Below are 21,100 nucleotides of genomic sequence, written 5' to 3'. Positions count from 1 at the left end.
CAGTTGTTTATCATTTCAGTGACATATTTATGTGGCAAAAAAATTGCCATGACAAGATATATTTCAACCATTATTTGTAAATGTCATTTAAAGAGGGTACTCGGTAACTACAGTAAATGGGTGGTCTGGTTAAAACACGCTACTACACATAGTGCCGGTTAAAAAAAAGTTGGAACTTAATTATTGTATTTGTAAAAAAATGAAATAAAAAATAAAAAATGATCATTTTGTTGGTAGGCAACACCTTACCAAAAACAACAACAACAACAATAGTAATCAGTTAGTCTTGCTAGTATTAAAACGAGAACATAGATTTAAAGAAAAAAACTCTGTAACACAGGTAATCACACAAAAATCTAACAAAAATCAAAAATGAAATATTTATTACAGCATTTGTGACTGAACACTTTTTAAACATTACGTCACAGTCCTCATACAAGTATTTCATGTATTTTTGACAAAGCTTAAGGGAGACGGCATCTTATCATCTAGTGAGGAACACGTGCTGAAAAAGGAAGGAATTCATGGACATACAATATCAATGCCACAGCAGATCTGAAACTAGCAAAAACATTCTTTTTCAATTGAGGTAAACACATAGAATATCTAACATGAAACAATTAATAGACTGAACTCTGTACGAAGTTTGTTACAATATTCTCTCAGCTTTTTCCCCCAAAAGCATTGAGTTCATAATTTAAGTGGTTTTCGTGCGTTGTTGTTGTTTTGTTTTGTTTTGTTTTGTTTTTTTTTTTTTGTTGTTTTTTTGTTTTAGGTTTTTTGGTGCATCAACCATCAAATGCTTCTCCAGTGCCACAGAATCAACGTTTGTGTCGGTATTGTCCTTATGGCAAGAATGTTGATCTGCAGGTAAAGAAGCAGCGTAGGATGTTGCTTTTCCACTATTAAGCTTCCTTCATTTGGCTCTTACCAATGAGAGTCCAGGGTACAAAAAAATAAAATAATATTAAAATAAAAATGTAGAAAACCAACACGATCCAGTGCTTGGGCAATTCGAACGAAAAACGTTTTCCTTTAAAACTTACAGGGCAACATTCATTCATGAACCAAAAAAAAAGAGGGGCATGACAAATGTTCAATCTGAATCTTCTGGAGAGATCTGGTGTCTTTTTAGCAGCCATTTCCCATCATGCCCTGTTCTTATGGGGGGCAGGACCTGATTGCCCTCTGTGGTTTGGAGCCTTTTTGAGATGTTCCAGCTTCTTCTTCTTCTTCTTCTTCTACTTCTTCTTTTTCTTTTTTTTTAATAGTGCTGTGCTGCCAGACAGTTTCTCCTCCAGGAAGGAGCACACACAGTGTGAGAGAGAAAATGTTAACCTTTAATTCTAAAACTAGCTCAGGAAACATAAACCATGTGATCAACAAAAAATGCACACGTTTTAACTTATCTATACTTTTTATACTACAGTAGTTATAGCTCTTGGAGTCTTTCTGTTTCTTTTTTAAATCTTCCAGAGTGATTTTATTTTCGAAGTGTTTGAGCGCGTCACATGAAAGTGTAGTGAACATGTTTAGGGTGTGTGAGTGAGTGTGCGAAAATTGTGTGTTTGCGATTGTGTGCATCTGTCCATTCTTTGCACACATGCACGTCAAAACATCCTCGGTTGATCTTTACCAAAAGCCCAAGACTTTACTAAGTGTTCTTGTCAGCTTGGTCCTCCGTTCGCATGAATGTAGTAAAATTGACACGTAAAAAGAAGAAAAAAAAAATTTATCACAGCTCATCTGGAATTCTGTTTCTTTAGTGTCAAATTCTGGTCAAAAGGTTCACTTTTTATTCTTAAAAATAGTCTCAAAATAGGATTTATTGTGGGTTGCTGCTTTCTCTCTCTCTCACTTTTTTTTAAAACTGTTTTCTTGTAGTAGCTGCTGTTGTTGTGGTAGCAAAGTTCCCTTATACTATTGGGCATGGATGTCCAGGCCTTGTCCTCCAGTACTGGGGTCAACGGGAGTGAGCGAAGGGGGTCTCTTTACAGACATGGCCATTCCTGGGTGCGACGAGGGTCCTCCGTGCATCAGCATGGCGTGGTGAGGGTAGTGGGTGTGGGGGTGGCTGGGATGGTACATGTGGAAAGGGGGTCCATGTCGGAGCTGGGAGGGGTGAGAGGTCATCTGATGAGGGTTGGTGTAAGTGGGTGGGGCCATGCTCATGCCCATAGGACCACTTTGAGGTACGTACTCCCCTGGCATGCCTGGCAGACCTTAGAGAAAGACAGAGAAACGTATTTAGTCAGTCAATAAGCCTGTTTTCCCACTGCTGCTTTGACATGCTCCTCGTCCATTAACAGGCCTTGATTTGATTTAAAACACAACTTCAACAACTAAGAGCTGAGCAGATTTCATGACACTGTGTCTGTGACTGCAGCACTTTTAGCTTCTTCATGTAAAGAGAGACCTTATTGCGCTGGGCTATTTTAGGCTATGGTGAGTGGTTTACAATGCCCTGTAGCGTTGTGGTCAGGTCTCAGGTTGGAAAATGATCCTCAGTCATCCACAGTCACTGAAGGCCTGGAGGATGTGAGGAAAACCAACCAGCTGTATTGATGTGAAGAAGTGCTAATACTTTTACAAGTGGAACGGTCGATTCCCCAGCTGACTTCAGTGACAAACTGAACAGGCATCCTCCCATGAGGACATGTCTCTGTGAACGTATTTGATTTAGAATCCCCCTGAAGAAGTTATTAAATCATTTAGAACTCAGCTGTAACACCAAGACAGCCGGCCTTAAAGGCTTAGTTCCACCCCTGAATAAGAGCATTTTAAGAAAAAGTAAGTACTGCTCTTGATGCATGGAGTGTGGGTTTTGGAGCTAAAGCAAAAAAAAAAAAAAATTGGAAACAGCAGCTAGTTAGAGTAACAAAGATAAAAGGAAGTAGAAAAAGAAAGGAAAGGGAAAGGAGGTGGAGTATGTTGATGTCCCTTAAGATGGACTTTGCTTCATATGTGTAGAGACCTCAGCATGCTGGTATCTCTCATACTGTGATAGGACCCAGGTCACAGAGCTGGCTCAGCAGTGCCACTGTTTGGCTTTTCACAAGGCTGTTTGTTGTAATCAGAAAGGAAAAAGTAAGATGTGGGGGGTTGTTCCTGGAGCCTGGGACTGAAGTATAGGAACATGGCTGGTGTGCAGGCCTGGAAAATGGGGTGAGACAAGTGAGAGCAGGGGGTCCCGCTGGAGCCTGGGGGCCTGGTTCTGGGAGTGGGTCTGGGCCAGCCTGCTTTGTAATGTGAACCCCTGGGGGATTAGAAGCTGTAATAGGAGGGGAGAGGTCGCAACAAGGTCACTAGGCATGCTCACTCTCTGCATTCCTCCACCTTAGTACACCGCAATTAAGAAATTACACTGGAGGGCCCCGGTAAGGGGAAAAGGAGGATGACAGAAAGAAAAGAGGAAAAGAGAGACAGCATAGGCCAAGATTAATGACTGTTCTCATTGGTTGAAAGCTGTGCCATTTTCTAATTCTCCCTTTTCATGTCAGTTCATTTGAAATGCACATGTTTGTCAGGATATGTCTCTTAAATCCTCACTACTGGGGTCATAAAATAAATAAATCATTCAGGGGTATGATGGGTGCCCTCACCTCTATATAACCTAGAGCAGCTCCTGTTAAGAAAAAACCCAACAGATGTTTCTGACACTGTAAGATGGTAATCTTCAGTCTAGTAAGCTGCAGTCATTCTGTTAAGTAGATCTGAGTCCCCCTCCTTTATTAACAAGAGTGGTAAACCCATCTGAAGACAATAACTGAGGACAGACTGGGCCTCTCTCTCTCTCCCCATCTCTGCATGCCTGCCTCCCTGGCTGGCTGTGCACTTGTGTTATGGCACAGCAGTCCTGCTCAATGGCTGGCCATAATTAAGTACCAAATATACCATATTGTGTGGCTGTGTAATCAAATCAAGAGAGGATAATATTCCTCTGTATTAAGCTATTAATGTAATTGGTCATGAAGCATAAAGTATGTTACGTAATTAAATAGTCTCAAAATTTTATAGCCCTATATTAAGAATTAGCCAACCTGAGCAAATGTTGTATCTGTGTGTCTGTTTTAGGGAACATTGCTTCCTGATTTTCCTTTTTTTCTGCCATTAGCAAAGACAGGAGAGGATGAGAGAAAATGAGTGAGTGAGAAACAGAGAGAGAGAGAGAGAAAGGAAGCAAGGGTTAGAGGGGTGAAATGATCTCTGTCGGCAGAATTGCTGCTGTGACCCTTTGGAAAATCCAGCCTCAATTTACATATAAAGGGTTCTTTTAATCAATCTAAGTGATATTATATTGTGCCTCATTGGGCAAGGGAGTTTAGGTGTTAAATAAAATCTCTTCTGCCTAGCCGCCTTTGGGATGTGATATGTCTTGATTTTTCAAATGTCAGCACTGTGGCACTAGTGGGAGGCGGAATGGCCAGCTTAATCAGACTGAAGCCATTTAGCTGTATAGGGATTGAATGTGTGTGAGAGAGAAAGCCAGAAAGACAGTGACACACAGGGACTGTGTCTGTATATGTGTGAAGGAGATCCCCTCCTTTTAGATGCAGCTATGCTTGTGTCTTCAAGCTTATAAATTTATCTCAGTGGCTCCCTGTTGTTGTCTGTCAGTCTCAGGTCAGGCTAGTCAGTGCTCCCTCCCCCAGTTGTTTCCCTCCAGTAAAAAATAATCAAAACACAGCCCCCCACCCTTCCCACACTCATTCCTCCCTTTATACAGCTAAAACCAAACCCCCAGTGAAGGATCGGCCATGTCACCCAGAGCCCGTATATCTCGCTCAGGGACTGTAATGTACTGCGGTGTTCCCGTCTTTGCATATAAGATAATTTGGGCATCAATCGTCCCCCAGACAGATTTATGTCACTCGGAGGACAGTTTCACTTCTCCTTCTTTATCGCTTCACTGGAGCCTGCTTAATTTCTCCCTGTCAGCCCCTTCCCCAGGAGATGTTATTTTTTCCCTAAATGTCCAACATTTGCATTGGCTGTCCAGGATGAGGAGAACGATGGCGCTGTTGTGATAAATAAATTTGTGCATGCAATGCCAGGTTGTTTCTTTCCCTCTGTCTTCTGTTGTTGTTGTCTGGCGCCGCAAGTCGGGTCCCCTCTGTCCCAGGACAGTTTTGTCTTTTTCCCAAGTCTTCTCTTAAAGCATTTTACTAAAACAGTCCTGCATGCAAGCACATAGTTGTTGATACTGGGGATAAGGGGGTTTGCTGCTTGCTACAAAATTATAGCCAGAGTAAGAAGCGGTAGTGCTGGTAAAGTGAGAAAATAAAAACCACAGCCCCAAAGTGTAAAATACATGGAAAAGAGCCCAGTACTTACTTCCCCCTTTTTCTTTGCGTTTTGCTTTACAAGATGGAGGTTACATGTAGTGCCATTGCCCATCCATGCCCATATTCATCCCCATTCCACTCATAGGCCCTAGAAAGAAGAGATAAATGCCAGAAAAGAGTCAGCAGCAGTTTGAATCAGAGAGAGGTCATAGGAGACCCAATGACAGAGAGGATGAAGTTGTTAGCTTGAGATGGGAAATGACAAGGGTGGGGGAAGATGAAGATGATGAGTAGCAGTGTTTTTATTTTGCATTGCATCCCGCAAATCCCATTTTTATGATCACTTGTAAGGTATTTTGCAGATGTGTTAGATTAGGAAAAAAACACAAGCAAGACTGGCAGCAGACAGTATGGGGAAGGGTGAGAGGCATTTTAAAAAGAAGTGATATTATGGTTATGTCGCACTTGTTAGTATTAGGTTTATGTGGCTGATTTGGGGACTTGCGCTGTGCTGAGGTCACTAAATCTCTTACTACAGACAAAAGGATCAGTGTTGATCAACTTTGTGATAACTGAGGGAGAAACTGGTGTCTGGTAAAGCAGGCATGACAGTGGCAAGAGAGACGGATGAAGAGAATCGGACGGACTTACCAGCTGGTCGGATCCCCATGTGTTGCTGACCGTCCAGCACAAAGCTGCCCATTGGCTGGCCCTCTGGACTGTACGCTGCTCCTTGGCTCACTGAAGGATCAAGAAGAAAACCTGATTGTAGTCAAAACGTGGACATGAAAAAGGGAGGGGGGAAGAAGAAGAGAAAACACACCAGACAATCAGCAATTGTCCCAGCTCCAGCCCAAACATACTGTAAGACATTGTGCTCATGTTTGTGGACTGCATTGACTGACGTGTGGCATGCAAACACACATACAGTAGGTCCTCATGCATGCGTGCAAACAAACACACACACTCACACACACACACACATGCAACCAGTGTCATTCAAAACCCCACTCACAGGAGATGCATTGTTCTCTGACTGAGAGAAGAAAGCATGCAGTTTGACAGGATGAGAATTTTTGCCATAGCAAGCAATTCACCCATTTAGTTCTTCAGTAGTCATGTACACAGCATGCACATTTCCACTTTAAATATAACATACAATTCTAGATAATCCTACAATTGCCAAATCATTCAATATTATGAATTATTTACCTGATTATCTGTAATCATATGGAAGCTAATGTAGCATCGATTTGCTCTCTTGTATCATGTTAAGTTTATTATTAGCCCTAATGAACTAGGACTATAACTGTATTATCTTGGATAGTCTGTAATTCGGAAAGATTAGGGAGACTGTTAGTCATGCTGTTTCTGTAGAGACTGTTGATTAGCACACTTTGGTTGTATGTTGTCAAATATTCCATTCAAAAGTGCCGATAGGGTTGCCCACATTTTAACCATGACTCATGTTTGTTTGGACTGTTTCCACCACGATGTGTAGAGAACCTTGAAGATGAGGAGCTAATCAGCAAAACCAGCGTTCCTTCCCTGAGACAAAGTATTTGTCTGCTTTTTAGTAATGCCATAGTCAGTGAAGGTTAGGGTGACTGAATCATTCCAGAGTGGCACGTTTACTACTCACTTGGTGCTTTTTGTAATCAAACCACAATAGATAGGGAAAATGAATGTGTTATCAATTAAAAATATGGAGATTTCCATAATCTGTTTTAGAGAAATGGAAATTTCTCCCTGCATAGGCATTAAATCAAAAAAATCTGATCAGATTGAATCAAGACATCATATACAACTCATTTTCTTGCTTAAGGGCAGTTTTCATGACTGAACATATTCTAATTGGTACTGTTAAACTGAAAATTTTACAAAGTATGCAGGGGTCTTGAATTTTTTTGTCCTCAATGACTATTTAAGATCAAAATTCAGAACAGTGATTCTTGAGGGAATAAAATAAAGCAGCACCAGAAATAAAGGACCTCCTCCCCAACCCTGGACAGTGGAAAAATAAATAAATAATAAAAACAAAAGTGCTTAAAAAGGAGATAACTCATAGATTGCTGCTAGCATTTCTGGCACTCCTCTTGTGTCCAATTAGTAATTCACAGAAAGAATGCTAATATACCTCTCTCTCCACTTAGACTGGGAAATCGCCAATTAGAGTCAATCAGCAAACAGCCTGCACCACTGCTGAACACTTCTCACTGAGAAAATGGAAAAGGGGGTGAAGGAAGGGAGAGGAGGAGGATGGAGCAGGAAGGAGTTTCGGGGGAGAGTAGATATAAGGTGCCCCCTTTAAAAAGAAATCTGGGCTCCAGGCATGATGTGCATGCCAGTAAAGGATTTGGAAAGGGTGTCTTCATGCTGAGGAGAGAACGGGAGAGAAGCAGTACTCTACTGTATGTTGGCTGGGTTGTTCTTTTATCATCATCATTATTATTATTATCATTATTATTATTATTACCTGCTCGATTTGACTGGTCAATCATGGGCTGTACTATTCTTCTCCTGGCATTAATGAACCTGGTAGAGAAAAACAAAAACAGAGAGAAGTGAAAAACAAATGTTAAATCACCCTGCATTCACACAGAGAAAGATTCATCACAAGCAACCCCAAAGACAAAACAGTTTTGCATGACTTAATGGCAACATTAGCCACCGAGTCCTTGAGAGAGGCACTCACAACAAAACAGCAACAAACAAAAGGGCAATTGTGTGTTGACTTGGGAACCCAGAGAGTGATACTTTTAATGTTCCTTATGATCTATTCCCCCCTCTTTTAATAAAGCTTTTGATTACATTTGGTTGCTATGGGCACCAGGGACACATTCTTCAAGTATTAAGTGCAGCTTGGGCACAGAAGAACCCTCACTTTGGCACATCCCTTTCTCACTCTCTCTTTCTTAGTTGATCGTGCAGCCAGTTGCACACAGCACACACCAACTTTATACATAGTTTACAGGACCCTGTCTACAACTCCTTCTCCAAAGCAATGTTATTTCTGCAGGGTTATCACCCACTGGAATTTCAAAGTAAGCTTTAAGTCAGAAAAGTGTAGGATACAAATGGGTCCTTTCATTACTCCCCAGCACCCCCACCTCCACCATTTCCCTCTGAGGGACCCCCACTCTCATCGCATTGTAGGGGTTCTACTCCCCTTCCAGCTGTCTAGAAATGAGGACCAGGCATAGGTCTTGTGCTTTCAGGAGGTATTGTTATGTCAGCGAGCCCATCAATTAGGTTGTCTGAAGTTTTATCACCACCACAGCAGCGAATAAGTGCAGCTTCACAAAGCCTCCCCAGCCGGCTGTAGTCCTGTGGCTTTTTTCAGTGTAGAGCCAGAGGTCATCTGAAGGTGACTGCCAACCAGGGGCAACCTTCTTAACTTGGAATGAGATGCCTTGGGCTGTGTCAAAGGCAAGTTAGCCACTCAGGTCGAACAAGCTCTCCACCTTTCTCTCTTTCTTCATCCTTTAACCCCTCGTCTCTCTCTCTCAGTCCTTCTCTCATTCATTGTCATGTACTAAAAACATAGCATTGACTTAGCACTACAGGTACCACCATGTGGTTTATATTAAAGAGGGGTTTCAAATCACATTGGAGCTGTCCAACATGGGGTCCTTTGCTGGTTCCAAAAAGTAGAGAAGAGAAAAAAAAAGGTTCCACCGCCCTCGTTTAACGTATGGGCCACAGCACCATCGGTACAGCTAAAGAACTGGTCATTAGAAGGAAGGGAGAGCTGGAACCAATTTGGACTCCTAATCCCCCATGAAGCCCTGATACCTGTCCTTACCTTCTCCAATGAATTTAAACGCCTGTAATCTGCCTGGCTCAAAGAGACATGGTAAAACATACAAAATGCACAGTTGGGAAAAGAAAGACACGGTGCTCATTTAGCAGGGGGCATCCAGAGTGCAGGTACGCAGGGGTGCCGCAGGCCCTTGAGAGAAAATGATGAAACACATCCATATGAGTATAAGAGAGAATGAAAAAGGTTGAAGGGAGTTGGGGTGCACGAATGAGATGGTTTGATTGGAAATTATATGTTTGTAATGCACTATTTGTGATTTAAGGAGGGACTAAGGATTAAGTTTAAGTTAAGTTATTGTTTTCTTTTTTGTACTAAAACAAAGAGGACAAAGGATTCTCAGACAGCAGTGTTGTCAGAGAATGATGCTTCTAGCATCAAAACCAGCCGAGCAAGTAAACAGTAAGACATTCCTGGTATCACACTCCCACTTTATGCTCAGAATTCAAGGACTGCCAAATATGTTTTGCTTTCTCAGTGCACAAACGGGCTCAAAATGACAAAGATGTACATTCTTACCTTTTATGGTACATAACCATAAGCAAATAATATTAGGAATGTTCTTTTTAGGTGCTAAAATTTGCCCACGTGGTTTACAGTGACTGCAGAGGAAGTACTTTATGGACTGGAGAATAAGCTGTTTGGTCACATTTCTTTTTCTCTAAATGTTTTTAAAACAGAGTTCTTCCTCGTGTGTTCTTTCTTACAGGAAATGTATAACAGAAAGTATACAATAAAAATAGTTAGCTATGCAGGTGTTTGCTGTCATTCAAATGGTAGTTTTTAGCATGAGAGCAGTTGACTATTGGTTAACCATCACCATAGCATAAATTCACCAACACACACACACACACACACACACGCTCTGTTTTTGTACACTAAACAAGTTGCCACAGTAACCAGGAGGCCATGCAGTGCATTGGCCAGAATGGGGGGAGACAAAGGGCCCCTCTCATGGCCTTAGAGCACCTTTTATCAGTCTGAGTAAAGCCAATTGAGATTATCAGCACCAGGCCTGATAACAGTGTTTTCCCTCAGCCTGTGAGTTGCTAATGGTGTGTGCTTAGAACAGCACGACCAGGAATCCTCCAGAGATGAAGGCCAGTCAACTTGGATGGACAGATAGATGGATGGATCTGAGGGCCCAAGGCCCTGAGAGAGGCACAGAGGTTGGCCACATGGACCCAGATTTCCCAACCACTTGCTAAAACATACATGTACGCTAGACATTGACACCATGTACATGACCACAACTATTGTCAGTGTGTCTGTAGCTTAACCAGAGCACAGGAGGCTCACAGGGGACGCTATAGCTAAAAACCTCTAACCCAAAGCTCATGCTTTATTATCTACATCTGGTGGTCTAACTTATTATGGCCTGTCTCTGCTCATTGTTAGAGCACAGAAACACCAGCACACACACAGTACCTCTCAGCATGAGAACTCCATGCCGTTTTCAAACAAATAATTAAAGGCAGGGTTAGGGGGTCATGTAAAGGTCATTCCTTGGGATACAGTTCAGAATGTATATGTATTACCCCAGAAAATGTGGGCTAGTGGGGACAGTGCTGTTTAATGTGGGTCATTGGTTTCTTCTAGACAATAAGTCTTAAAAACATTTTCAAGTTGCATATTAAAAAGTGCACTTACAGTGCTAAGTGCTAAATCTGCTTTGGAGCATGCATTAGAGCAGGTACTGTATGCACATGGCCCTCAGTGTATGTGTGTTATGTGTATATCAGCACATTCTTCACACTCTATTGTCAATTGGCCTACAGTGGCACTTCCTGCTGTTTTGACTGACGTGTATATATGCATGTGTATGTACAGATGCAATATGTATATCCACTGGAAGACAAAGAAAGTCTGAGTGCTAGCTGTACATGTTGCAGAGGAATAAACACAGAGAGCCAGTGATGGAGCCAGTGCAGCAGGAGTCCACTTGACACAGGGTCTGCTAACACATATGGGATGGGGGCTTCAGAGAGTGCCTGCTTAGGTGTTAAATACCCTGGCTAGCATACAATGTTTTGCTACACCCAGTGTGTGCATGTGTGTGAGTGTGGGGGGGAATGAGAGTAAGGGGCAGGTAGAAACAGAAAGGGACACCTTAGTGTAATAGGCTGCTGGAAGTATGAAGAGGAAATCATAACAAACCAGTCTGCCTGACTCAGTGCTTGCATTTTTTCTTTTTTCTTTTCTTGCCTCCTCATCTCAGTCTGTCACAAAAGCCTTGTTTCTGGTTAACTGACTTGCAGCCACACCTGGTAACTCACTCCTGTAGTCAGCATTCCTTCCCTGAGAAATCGTCATGCCAAACCACCCTACCCTGGAGCACAGCCGAGAGAGAGAGAGAGAGAGCCTTGCTGCTTTGCTGGCCAATTGCACTGGAGATCGGAGGGAACCCAGCCAATCAGGAGTGGGGTCACTCATTTGACGAGTTTGTGATGAAAGAAAGAACCAGAGCCAGAGCCAAAGCGAGACAGGAGAGAGAAACAGAGAAATGCTAAACATGTCTTCTCCAAGAAATGACTGCTCTGTTCCTGTAGAGCAAGTGAAGAGAGGTGGAGGCTTTGAAATTGTGACAGGAATCATTGACATCTTATTGCCTTCATAGCTGCCCATTTTGACATCTCATATGCACAGGACTGTTTCTGTTTGTCAGGCAAATTCCTGGGCCTCTGTCTGTCTTTGCAAGAAGATTAGATACAACACAGTTTCAACAAGACTATGCTGAACTCGGTCCCTGATCACTGCTTGCAAACATGCCTGTCCTCTGGTTCCTATTAAAGCTCATTGCTTCCATATTTCCGCTTCAGACAGAAATAAAGATTCCAAACCCCCAGCGATTGAGTCACAACTCACTGGAATCAAAGCAGTAAGGATTTAGGTTGATCTCCCTCCCCTCAAAAAAGGACAAGATGGACAGAAAAGAATAAAAACACTCAATGTCCTTTGACCAGGAAGTGCATGCAAATTAACCCCATGAGGAAGGTGTGTTTAGTATAAGCAAACACTGATTATGGTCTGGTCAGACAGTAGGGCAGTCTGGGGCTACTGAACCTCCAGCACTGATATAGTGTAGTGTCAACAACACTGACTGAATCAGCTCATATGATCCTAACAAGGCCTCTGTAACAGTTCATACATAGCTTGCCACCAGACTGAACCCACAGTATCTGTGGATTTATCATGAACTATCACAGCTTTTCACAAGCTCTACTCATCTGGGATGGTAATAAAGGACAAAGAGATAGGGTAGGAACGAGGAAGCTTGCTCAAGCTCATCCTATCAGAGATGGAGTTTCCCTTTTTCCTTCCCTGCTTGAAGTTAAAACAGGAGTCAAGAGACATAAGCTGGGCGAACATTACCTCAGCCCCGTGTTTGATTTACTGCAGATGTGAAGCGGAGCAAAGCAGGATCGTTTTTAGGAACGTCAGAGAGGGCCCACGTTTAGGGCAAGCCACTGTGTTTACATAGTTTTACCTCTGTCTCTCTCTCTCTCATCCACAGTGCTTCCATATCCCCCCACACTCTTTTGTTTGCTTCTCAAAGGGGGACTGTTTCACCTCTCCTCCATGGACTTTCACTGACCTGTTTTGCTTTCCCTTTTTATTACTCCACTCATTGCCCTTTTGTGGCATCTGCCCTAGCCCCCCCCCACACCCCTGTATGAGTAACATTTGCATTTCTCTGTCAGTCTAGCTGCAGAAGTCATTCCTCTCTGAAACCCAGGGTTTCGAGTCATTAAGACTGGAGTGGAAAATCAGACAAAGAATTATATATTTGTGTTGCAAACTGACACGATTTAATGAGCAGCTAATTAAAATAAATCAATAGCACTGCGGCATGCTTGCTCTCTGTCTCTCTTTTCTTGATCTGATTTTCTCTCAGCACCACAGAGGTGGAATACTGCAGTGTGGAGTGCAATGCTATTCTAGTAATGGTTTTACTCTAAAAAACTAGGCTTCAACTATTGTATTATGATGAGTAGGTGAGAACTCAATGGCTCATCACAAAAGAGTAAATATCTTCAAGCCCTATACAATTTGAATGATAGAAAAATAGAATAATAACCCTGGAAGTAAACCTCTTAACTACAATAGCAAGACAAACAGCAAAAGAGCCAAACATAGACACCTCTTCCTCTATTTACCCTCCCATCTATCATTTTTTCCGCTCTTTCTGGGCCGTGCAGTCCAGAAGGCTGACCCATACATGGCAGTCTGTGAGGGCCCAGCTGCTGACTGTCCGTCAAACACCTCCAGAGCAGTGCTGGGCCAGGAAGACCACGCTTGTTGCCCCTTTGATCTGGCAAGCAGCAGCTGATGCTCCACACAGCAGCACTTTGTTCCTCTGTCTCCTCACCACACTCTGTCCTACGGCACAAAAACTAGTCCAGAAGTGGAAGGAGAGAAAGAAGGAGCGGAGAAATGTGGGGTATATGGAGTGGGGAGAGATAAAAAAAAAACGTGCCGGTTTTTCCTCCCTACAACATCTACAAGCTCTGACAATGGCAGCAGGGGTTTTTCTTGGCCCCGACGCAGCTTTCGGGCATCTACTTCTTGGTGCTTCACCCTCCCTTCTTTTTAGAGACATGATAGTTATTGTTCAAATCAGCCAGGGTGAATGGAATGGACCGAAGCCAAGTATGCCCCAGGCGTCAACACACCTGTATGAAAGAGACCTTATTGTAGCAACCCAGCATGGCTAACCTGCTCTAGCTCTACCAGTTTTCTGGGGTTAGGAGGGAGGGTGGAATCATCTCTTCTTTCTTTCATACCTGCACCCTCTCCCTTAAGACAGCACCTTATTAACGTGCCTAGGTGCACAAAAGTTATTCTCTGCCTGCCCAGGAGCTGAGGGACCAACAGCGTTGTGTTTTTCTTGTTTGAAGAGCATCTGAAAACATCCAACGTGTGTCAGTATTAGCCCTCGTCATAGGTTCCAGCATATAGCTCATGACAGAGGTCATCAGCAATGGAAGGTAACACTCGTTCCTCATAAGCCACTGTCTCACCTTTTGGGTGGGTGAGAGCTTCTTGCTTTCATGCAGGGCCAGCAAGAAAGAGAATAGAGACATGCTGGCAGGCTGACACACACACACACACGCACGCACAGAGACTCAAACAAGAGAGAGAGGGAGAATACAATAAAGGAAAAGAAAGAATGAATCCAGCACTATCATTACCCCAGCCTACCCATCAGCCCTCCTGAGATGAGTGGGTGTGCGTACCAGATCACCCCATTTTCTCACTTGTGAAGAGTGCCACCCCTCTTGCCCAGATTTCACATTTTCCCACAATGTCAGGCCTGCTGGACTCCTTTCTATGTCTCTGCAGGGAGGGCAGGTATTATCTCTATTTCCATCCACTTCTCACTGCGATCAGACAAATGTGTGACTTTTTTAGCCTCTCTGTCTCTCTCCTACACTATCTTTCCATCTCTGTTTCTTTCACCCTCTCTTTGTCTCTCCTGCTCCCTTTCATTCTCAATCCTTTTTTCCCTTCGCCTGGTAATCGAGTGAGAGATTCTGCGACTCTGTGACTCCCCCTTATTGTCATATATCAAATAGGATGGCTTTGTGGATTACCAGGGGAAGCTGATAATGACATGATAGAGGCATGATATTTCAAACAAAATTGAGTGTCAATTGCCTGCATCGTCTAGGCAACACAAGCGTCTGTGCTGCAGCAGTCAGACAGGAAATAAGGCCAATCTATTTCCTTTGCACCATATCAAACATCTCCCTATTTTATAAGACTACCGTGGGTTCTGCTCAAAAAAAAGAAGAGGGGGCCTGCTTCAGCACTTACATCCTTACACGACATGCATGCATGGGTACACATGCAAGAATGCATGTGCTGTACATGTACACACACACTTGTAGACATGAACCTTTGCTGCTGAATCTCAAATGCATTAGCAGAAGTCCGAAAACAGAACCAATGGGAGGTTGTACGGGAAAGGTGCCCCAGTTTATCACTCTGCCCCAAACACATGCCCTCTCTGCTCTTGCCACTTACTTTTTTCTCCTCACACATCTGCACTGAAGGCAGTGAAAATACACAGCAGTTTCAGTAATTAATAAATGCCACCTAAACCTGGCAGATAGATTGTCAAGATTTCCTAATGCTTCATTCCAGGTGTTGTTGCAGTCCTGAAGGGCCAGACTGCTGGGAGTACAGGACTCGGTGTACAGTATGTGGTTCTGTTTGTGTGTGTGTATGTTTGGAAAGGGATTCTCCCTCCCACTGGGATGTCATCATCTTCTCATCATTGTGTCTCTGGTGTGTGAGTAAGTGTTTCCACCAAGCACATGATGTGTCTGAGTGAGTGTTTGCGTCTAGCACATATTAGTGACCACAGAGAGTCATTGGTCAAATGCTGTCAGCTTGCCTCTGACTTCTCTATTTAATAATTAATCTGAGCTTCAGCTGCATATAGTTGCTTTGACACAAATAAGCGCAAACAAACACATGTGGAGGCACGGTCAGAAGTAGAGTTTAGGGCTAAAAAGCCCAGCAGCAGGGCTGTTATATAAACAGCTGTTGTTTGTGGAGGGGTCTGCTGGCAGAAACAGCAGTGACACTGTGGAACAGACCTCACTGACTCTGATGTGTCTGGTGGCCTGAAGCGGGCCCACTGCCTCTCAGATCAGCGCTACCGCTGACTGTGGACAACTTTGATTGGCCTTCTTCATATGTGACAGCTTGACTGTCACACAGAAGCCACAATCAGTTCAGGCTACGTTGCAGAATACGGTCCTTGAATTGAAGACTGAACTGTCATGAATGATTCTTCACATGAAGGCTCTACCATTAATATTTTTTATCAAATGGCAGATATATCATTTTGAAGACTTGCTTTTTTCTTCACTTCATACATTTGAACAAGCTGAAGAAAGTTATCCAAATAGTATAACAAAAACAAAAAAATATTAAAGACATTGACATCCTCTACCCCCACTAGGGAGAAAGCATTCCCGCCACCCTTCCTTTCCACCACACATGCTCACAGCAACTCCCAATTGAAACATCATCATCAATAATGGGAGGAATGAATATTCATAAGGCTGTGAAGAGAGAAACCAAAGATTAGTGTAATATGCTCCTCATTGTTCTCCCCCTTTCCTTCTCCAGCGCTTCCTCTGTATCTCTGCATCTTGTTATGCATGTAATAGTGTTTGCTAATAGTCGCTAATTCCTCCAGTTACCTCTGATAACTTCATCAAAGTGCATGTGTGTGTGTTTTTGTGTGCACAGAGAGAGCTTGGCAGCAAGCGGCGCCGTTTATTTCTCACATCTCCCAAATTGCAAATTACCAAGCTTGATACCTGCAAGATTTTAGGCCACGTTCCAATTAAGACTGAATTGTTTTTGTGGAGAAGCCTTGTGACTCCCTCCCTCCCCTTGTCCTTTCTCTTTTCTGCTTGGCACAGACGCCACTGATATCTCATCCATAACAGGCCTGAATTGGGGCACAGCATGGCTTAAACAAACAAAGGGCTATATTGATTTATAGGGTCTTCCATGATGGGCTTATTGGCTTGCACCTCAAAGCCACAGAGGGCGCTAGGCCATGAATCACAGCTTTAGAAAACACACACACACACATACACACACACACAGAACAGGTTAAGAAAAAATACATTAGATTATTGTTAAGGATGTGATTCCAACTCTCTCTTTCTCTCTCTCCCTTTCATTGTGTTTTGAAGGAAAGTGGAGGTGAGGTCAGAGAAGGATATTTTCAATTTGACACCACACAGCAACAACAATACTTATTTGTGGGGATAGAGGGAATGCAAGAGTGAAAGAGGCAGGTAAAAAAACTGTGAAAGAGAAAGAGTGAGAGAGAACGAGCATGCCTGGACAGAGAGAAAATACCTTGCAGAAGTTCACAGAGTTTAAAGAGCTCAGTTAAAGAAGGAACTCCTGTCCACTCTGGCTCTCTCTCTCTCTCTCTCTCTCTCTCACACACACACATACCCTGAAGGCCATTCTGTTACACCTGGTCACCTTTATCCTTTTTAGTCCCCCACACTCTCACCCCTCCTTCCAAACACATACACCATGCACATAAACACGCAACATTCAACCGTTCAAAACACCACCAAGATAAACACATAGCAGCACCCTGTGGCTAACACACAGCTCCTCTGGCTACCTCCCTCAGCAGATAAAACTCATTATTCCAGATCTACTCTGTCAGGTTGTCTGATCCTCTGGGGCCGCAGTTTAAACCTCTCTCTGTCTCACTGCCTCTATCTCAGTCATAAGCCGCAAAAAGACCAAGAATCTGTGGCAACTGACCTCCAGAGTAAAAACACAGTTACTAGCCATAAAGAAGCACCAGACATAAAGTTGATTTTTTTTATCCACGACCACAACGCAAATCAAATATAGTGGAAAAAAAAAGCAATCAAGCATGGTATTTAAACTGCAAAATCACAAAATAGTATAGAATCCAAGGGACTTATGCACCTATTCAGATGGCTGGTGCCTCTGTTGGGACTTGCCGTTAACACCCATGTTGGGCTTTAGAACTAAATAACGGGCCAATATCCCAGGCTTTCCAGCTGCATGCCCTGAAAGTTCATGGAGAAACCATTTGTCCCAATGAGCTCTAAAGGCAAATGGAAGCTCATAAACAGCCTTGACTGTATAGACTTTGCATTTTATCTTTTAGCAGTTTCCCCTTTTATGGGGCAAGGACCACTACAACGTGGGGAACAAGGGAGGGATGAGTGAGATGGGAAGATGGAAGGGAGAGCATAAGAATGACAGTAAGGATGTTAAGAAAGAAGATGATGGCAGAGAGAGCAGAAGAATAAGCATGAGATACAGGTTAGGGGAATGAAAGAGAGGAGAACTAAGGTCACAAATCTTGCTGCTATTCTAGTTCATGACATCTTTGCTCGTTTGCGGCTGCTCATTAACAAACAATACTGCTGTGAAATTGGTTTAATGACAAAGTAATAAAATTGCTATTCTGCTCACAGATGGCTTCAGGCACAGGGAGATTCTGGCAGGCTTACTGTGGCTGCCCGTGTGCATTAAGGTGCTTGTTCATGAAAACAGCATCCTGCACTTTCGTTCTCACTATCACCAACCTTTTTCTTCTTAAGTTCCTTCTCTTCCTGCAAATGAAATAAAATTAACCTACTTTCCTCCCTTGTATTCTCCTTGAATTCTCCCTCTCCTACATTCTCACCCTCTTGCTCTCCTTCCAAATCGCTCTCTCTCTCTAGTGTATTCTCTTTCCCATTCTCTCTCTCTCTCAATCTCGCTCCAGTTCTCACCCCTAGTACAAAAATTACCATCTTAAAATAAAAAAAGATGGCTCGCCCACGCAAACGCAGCTCGACTTCATTTCAAACGCAGAACCCTTGTTATTAAACGACCCACCAATAAAACCAGGCCGTTGAGGAATAAAAGAGCCAAAAGGAGCAGAGAAGTACAAAGACCTCCCTCCTCCCATCTCTCTTTAATGCTTTCTCTGTAATGCCTCTTTCAGCTCTTTGCCTCTCTATCGTGCCTCATCTGGCTTCGTTCTTCTTGCATGCCGTCTTTGCTTGGAGAATTCCACAGCCTTGGAGAGTCCTGAGCTAGCAGTGGGAAAACAAGTAAAAATGTGTTCATTTTTGAGCATGATCGCCCAGCAGTGCCAGTTTTATTAAAGCACCACCTGTTTTTCATAACTGCAGACTCACACAGAGGTGCTCGTGGCTATGGTGGGTGTCCATGCCATGCTATGACCCAATGTGCCCCTAGTGACTGATAAAGTGGGAGTGGGTCCTGTTAATCACATTGAATGCTACAACAAGGCTCATGCGCTCGCTCACAGCACATACAGTACTGTACACTGTGAGCACACACATAAACACGGTGGTGCACATTAGCATCCGTCGTTTAAGACTCCCTTGGCTTATCCTGTGTGCACAGCATGTGTCCAGATTCACCGTGAACAGATATTTGGATCTGTAACAAGTGCTGAACAAAATGAAAAACAAATGAAACATACTACAACAGGGAATCTGTTCTCTTTTACTCTTCCAATCATGAAAATATGTTTTTCCAAATGTGTTTCTCTCTCCAAAACCGATAAAATGGGATTATTATTACAGCGTCAAAAAAGCAGCCAGATCAAATGAACTTAGCGGATAGGGGGTGTTGGTAGGGGGCTGGCACTTGGGATCTGACAACAGAGTCAATTCTGCTAATTAACTGCCAATTAGCGGTCCCTAAATGAGAGGGATCATGATGCGTGTGTTGGCAGCACCCCGATAGTCTCTCTCTCTCTCAGTCAGACGTGCATTTACACTCAACCCCGCACACAAAGACACACCAGAGAGATACACACATGCATCCGCAGTTTCTACACACTCCAGCTGTATATTTAGAAAGCCAGGGGCGTAAGATGGCCACTGCTGGGAGTCCCTGGTTGCAGCCAAAAAAAGGCCTGACATTTCCATCTGGGTCAAAATTAGACAGATAACCAGCAACTTCAGTCAAGTAGTCCACCAATGGAAGAGAAGTAAGGAATATGTAGTGATATAAAGGAGAGGAAAGAGAGAGGAAAATGACCTGTAGGAGATTCATAAGACTAAAGAATGTGAAGAAAACCGAGGTGGCTTCACCAATTTCAGAGCTTTATATGACATTTGGAAAATAATAGTTATTGTTTTGCATTTCATAATGGACTCACTCGACAAACCACAGAATCATAAAAAAACATCATTTACTGTGTTTGTAAGCATCTCATTGGACTGAGAAAGGGACTGGAAAATGCTTTGCTACTATAAGTGGAGGCAAATTTGACTTTGGTTTTTCTCTTTCTTGTTCTCAGACGCCACAAACAACAGCATTTTGTAATTTACACTCTGAGAAGTCTGGAGGGAGAGAGAGTGAATGGGAATGGGGAGCATGCTGTGAAGAGAGCTTCTGAGCAGTCAGTTTAGAATAAAGTCTAACTAAACTCAGTTTACCTGCTACAGCAGGATGCAATCTGGGAAAAAAACTGCAGTGTTGAAAAGGCATATGTGTGTAATCACTGATGAAAAGTTTGTCTTTTTTATATGTAGTATCCTTCTGACCTCTTGTTCTCTATCAGATATGCTCTATTTTTGTTCCACAACTAGGTGCAGTAAACCGAAATCTTTTTGGGAGACCTAACACTTGCCGTCAACACTATTGTTTGCATATACTGATATTTTGGTAGTAAAGTCTTATGAGGTACTTATAAGCTTCTCCTTAAGTCTCTAAATGACAGACTCAGATATATTATACATACAGTAAATGCATATGGTGCAATATGATGACTGTCTGTTAATAGTAGAGTCTGTCCTCCTGGCAAGAGGGATTTTCAGAAAGAGAGATAAAACAAAAACAATCAGTGCACCATGCCCTGCCTGAAGAGAGTGAGCTTATGTCATCTCCTCAGTGGGCACAGGCTGTTTGGCGCCGTCGTCTGGCGGATATCCTTCCCTTATCATGTGACCTGTGCTCCGACAGGGGGCAAAGGTTGGCTGCGATCTGCCCCTGTGTCTTAATAACTCACTCATTGTATTCCTTTCTGCCGCTAATTAGAGCCTCTCCCCTGTGTGTATGTGTGTGTGTGTGAGTCTGCGCCTGTATTCCCCTCTGGGCTGGAGAGAGAAGGCAGAGAAGTAAAAATAGAGTGTGGCTTAGTGCCCTCTTTATTGTTATTAGTGCTCCAGTGGCACAGCAGTCAGTCATCATAGATGCCAAGAACTGACATATTTGCTCTCCGACTTGCTCTGCCCCTCTCCTCTCTCTCTGTCTTTGCCATGGAAATGACCAACTGGCTGCCTGTGAGATGAGGGAATAATGAGGGAACGATTTCCTTCCTTTTTTTAGATGCTGTTTCTCTCAGTCATCTGTCATTGGTGTCATCTCTCAGGCCTATGTACTAGCCCTGTGTCGGGGGGGGGGGTTTACTTGCATGGATGTATGTGTGTGTATATTGCTG

At 43.2% G+C, this 21,100-nt stretch overlaps 1 protein-coding gene across 6 annotated transcripts in view; it reads right to left on the bottom strand.

Moving 5' to 3' along the window:
• Positions 1-714: 714 nt before the first annotated feature.
• meis2a (Meis homeobox 2a) overlaps positions 715-21,100 on the bottom strand; it is an 84,658-nt gene continuing 64,272 nt past the window's right edge. For 3 of the 6 annotated variants that reach the window (XM_020613983.1, XM_020613981.1, XM_020613982.1), the window contains 4 exons: positions 7,762-7,820; positions 5,937-6,047; positions 5,335-5,433; positions 2,134-2,222 (listed from right to left, as the gene is read on the bottom strand). In XM_020613983.1, coding sequence (XP_020469639.1) covers positions 5,375-5,433; positions 5,937-6,047; positions 7,762-7,820 — 229 coding nt within the window. In that variant the 3' untranslated portion in view covers positions 2,134-2,222; positions 5,335-5,374. Of the gene's footprint in view, positions 2,223-5,334; positions 5,434-5,936; positions 6,048-7,761; positions 7,821-21,100 lie in introns of all 6 variants that reach the window. The other 3 variants (XM_020613984.1, XM_020613985.1, XM_020613986.1) reach the window with 2 other exon arrangements.

The sequence above is a fragment of the Monopterus albus genome, unplaced genomic scaffold (genome assembly GCF_001952655.1).
Source record: "Monopterus albus unplaced genomic scaffold, M_albus_1.0 scaffold141.1, whole genome shotgun sequence".
Taxonomy (NCBI): domain Eukaryota; kingdom Metazoa; phylum Chordata; class Actinopteri; order Synbranchiformes; family Synbranchidae; genus Monopterus; species Monopterus albus.
Note: the sequence above shows the minus strand (reverse complement) of the source record. Positions and strands in the feature narration are given on the sequence as shown.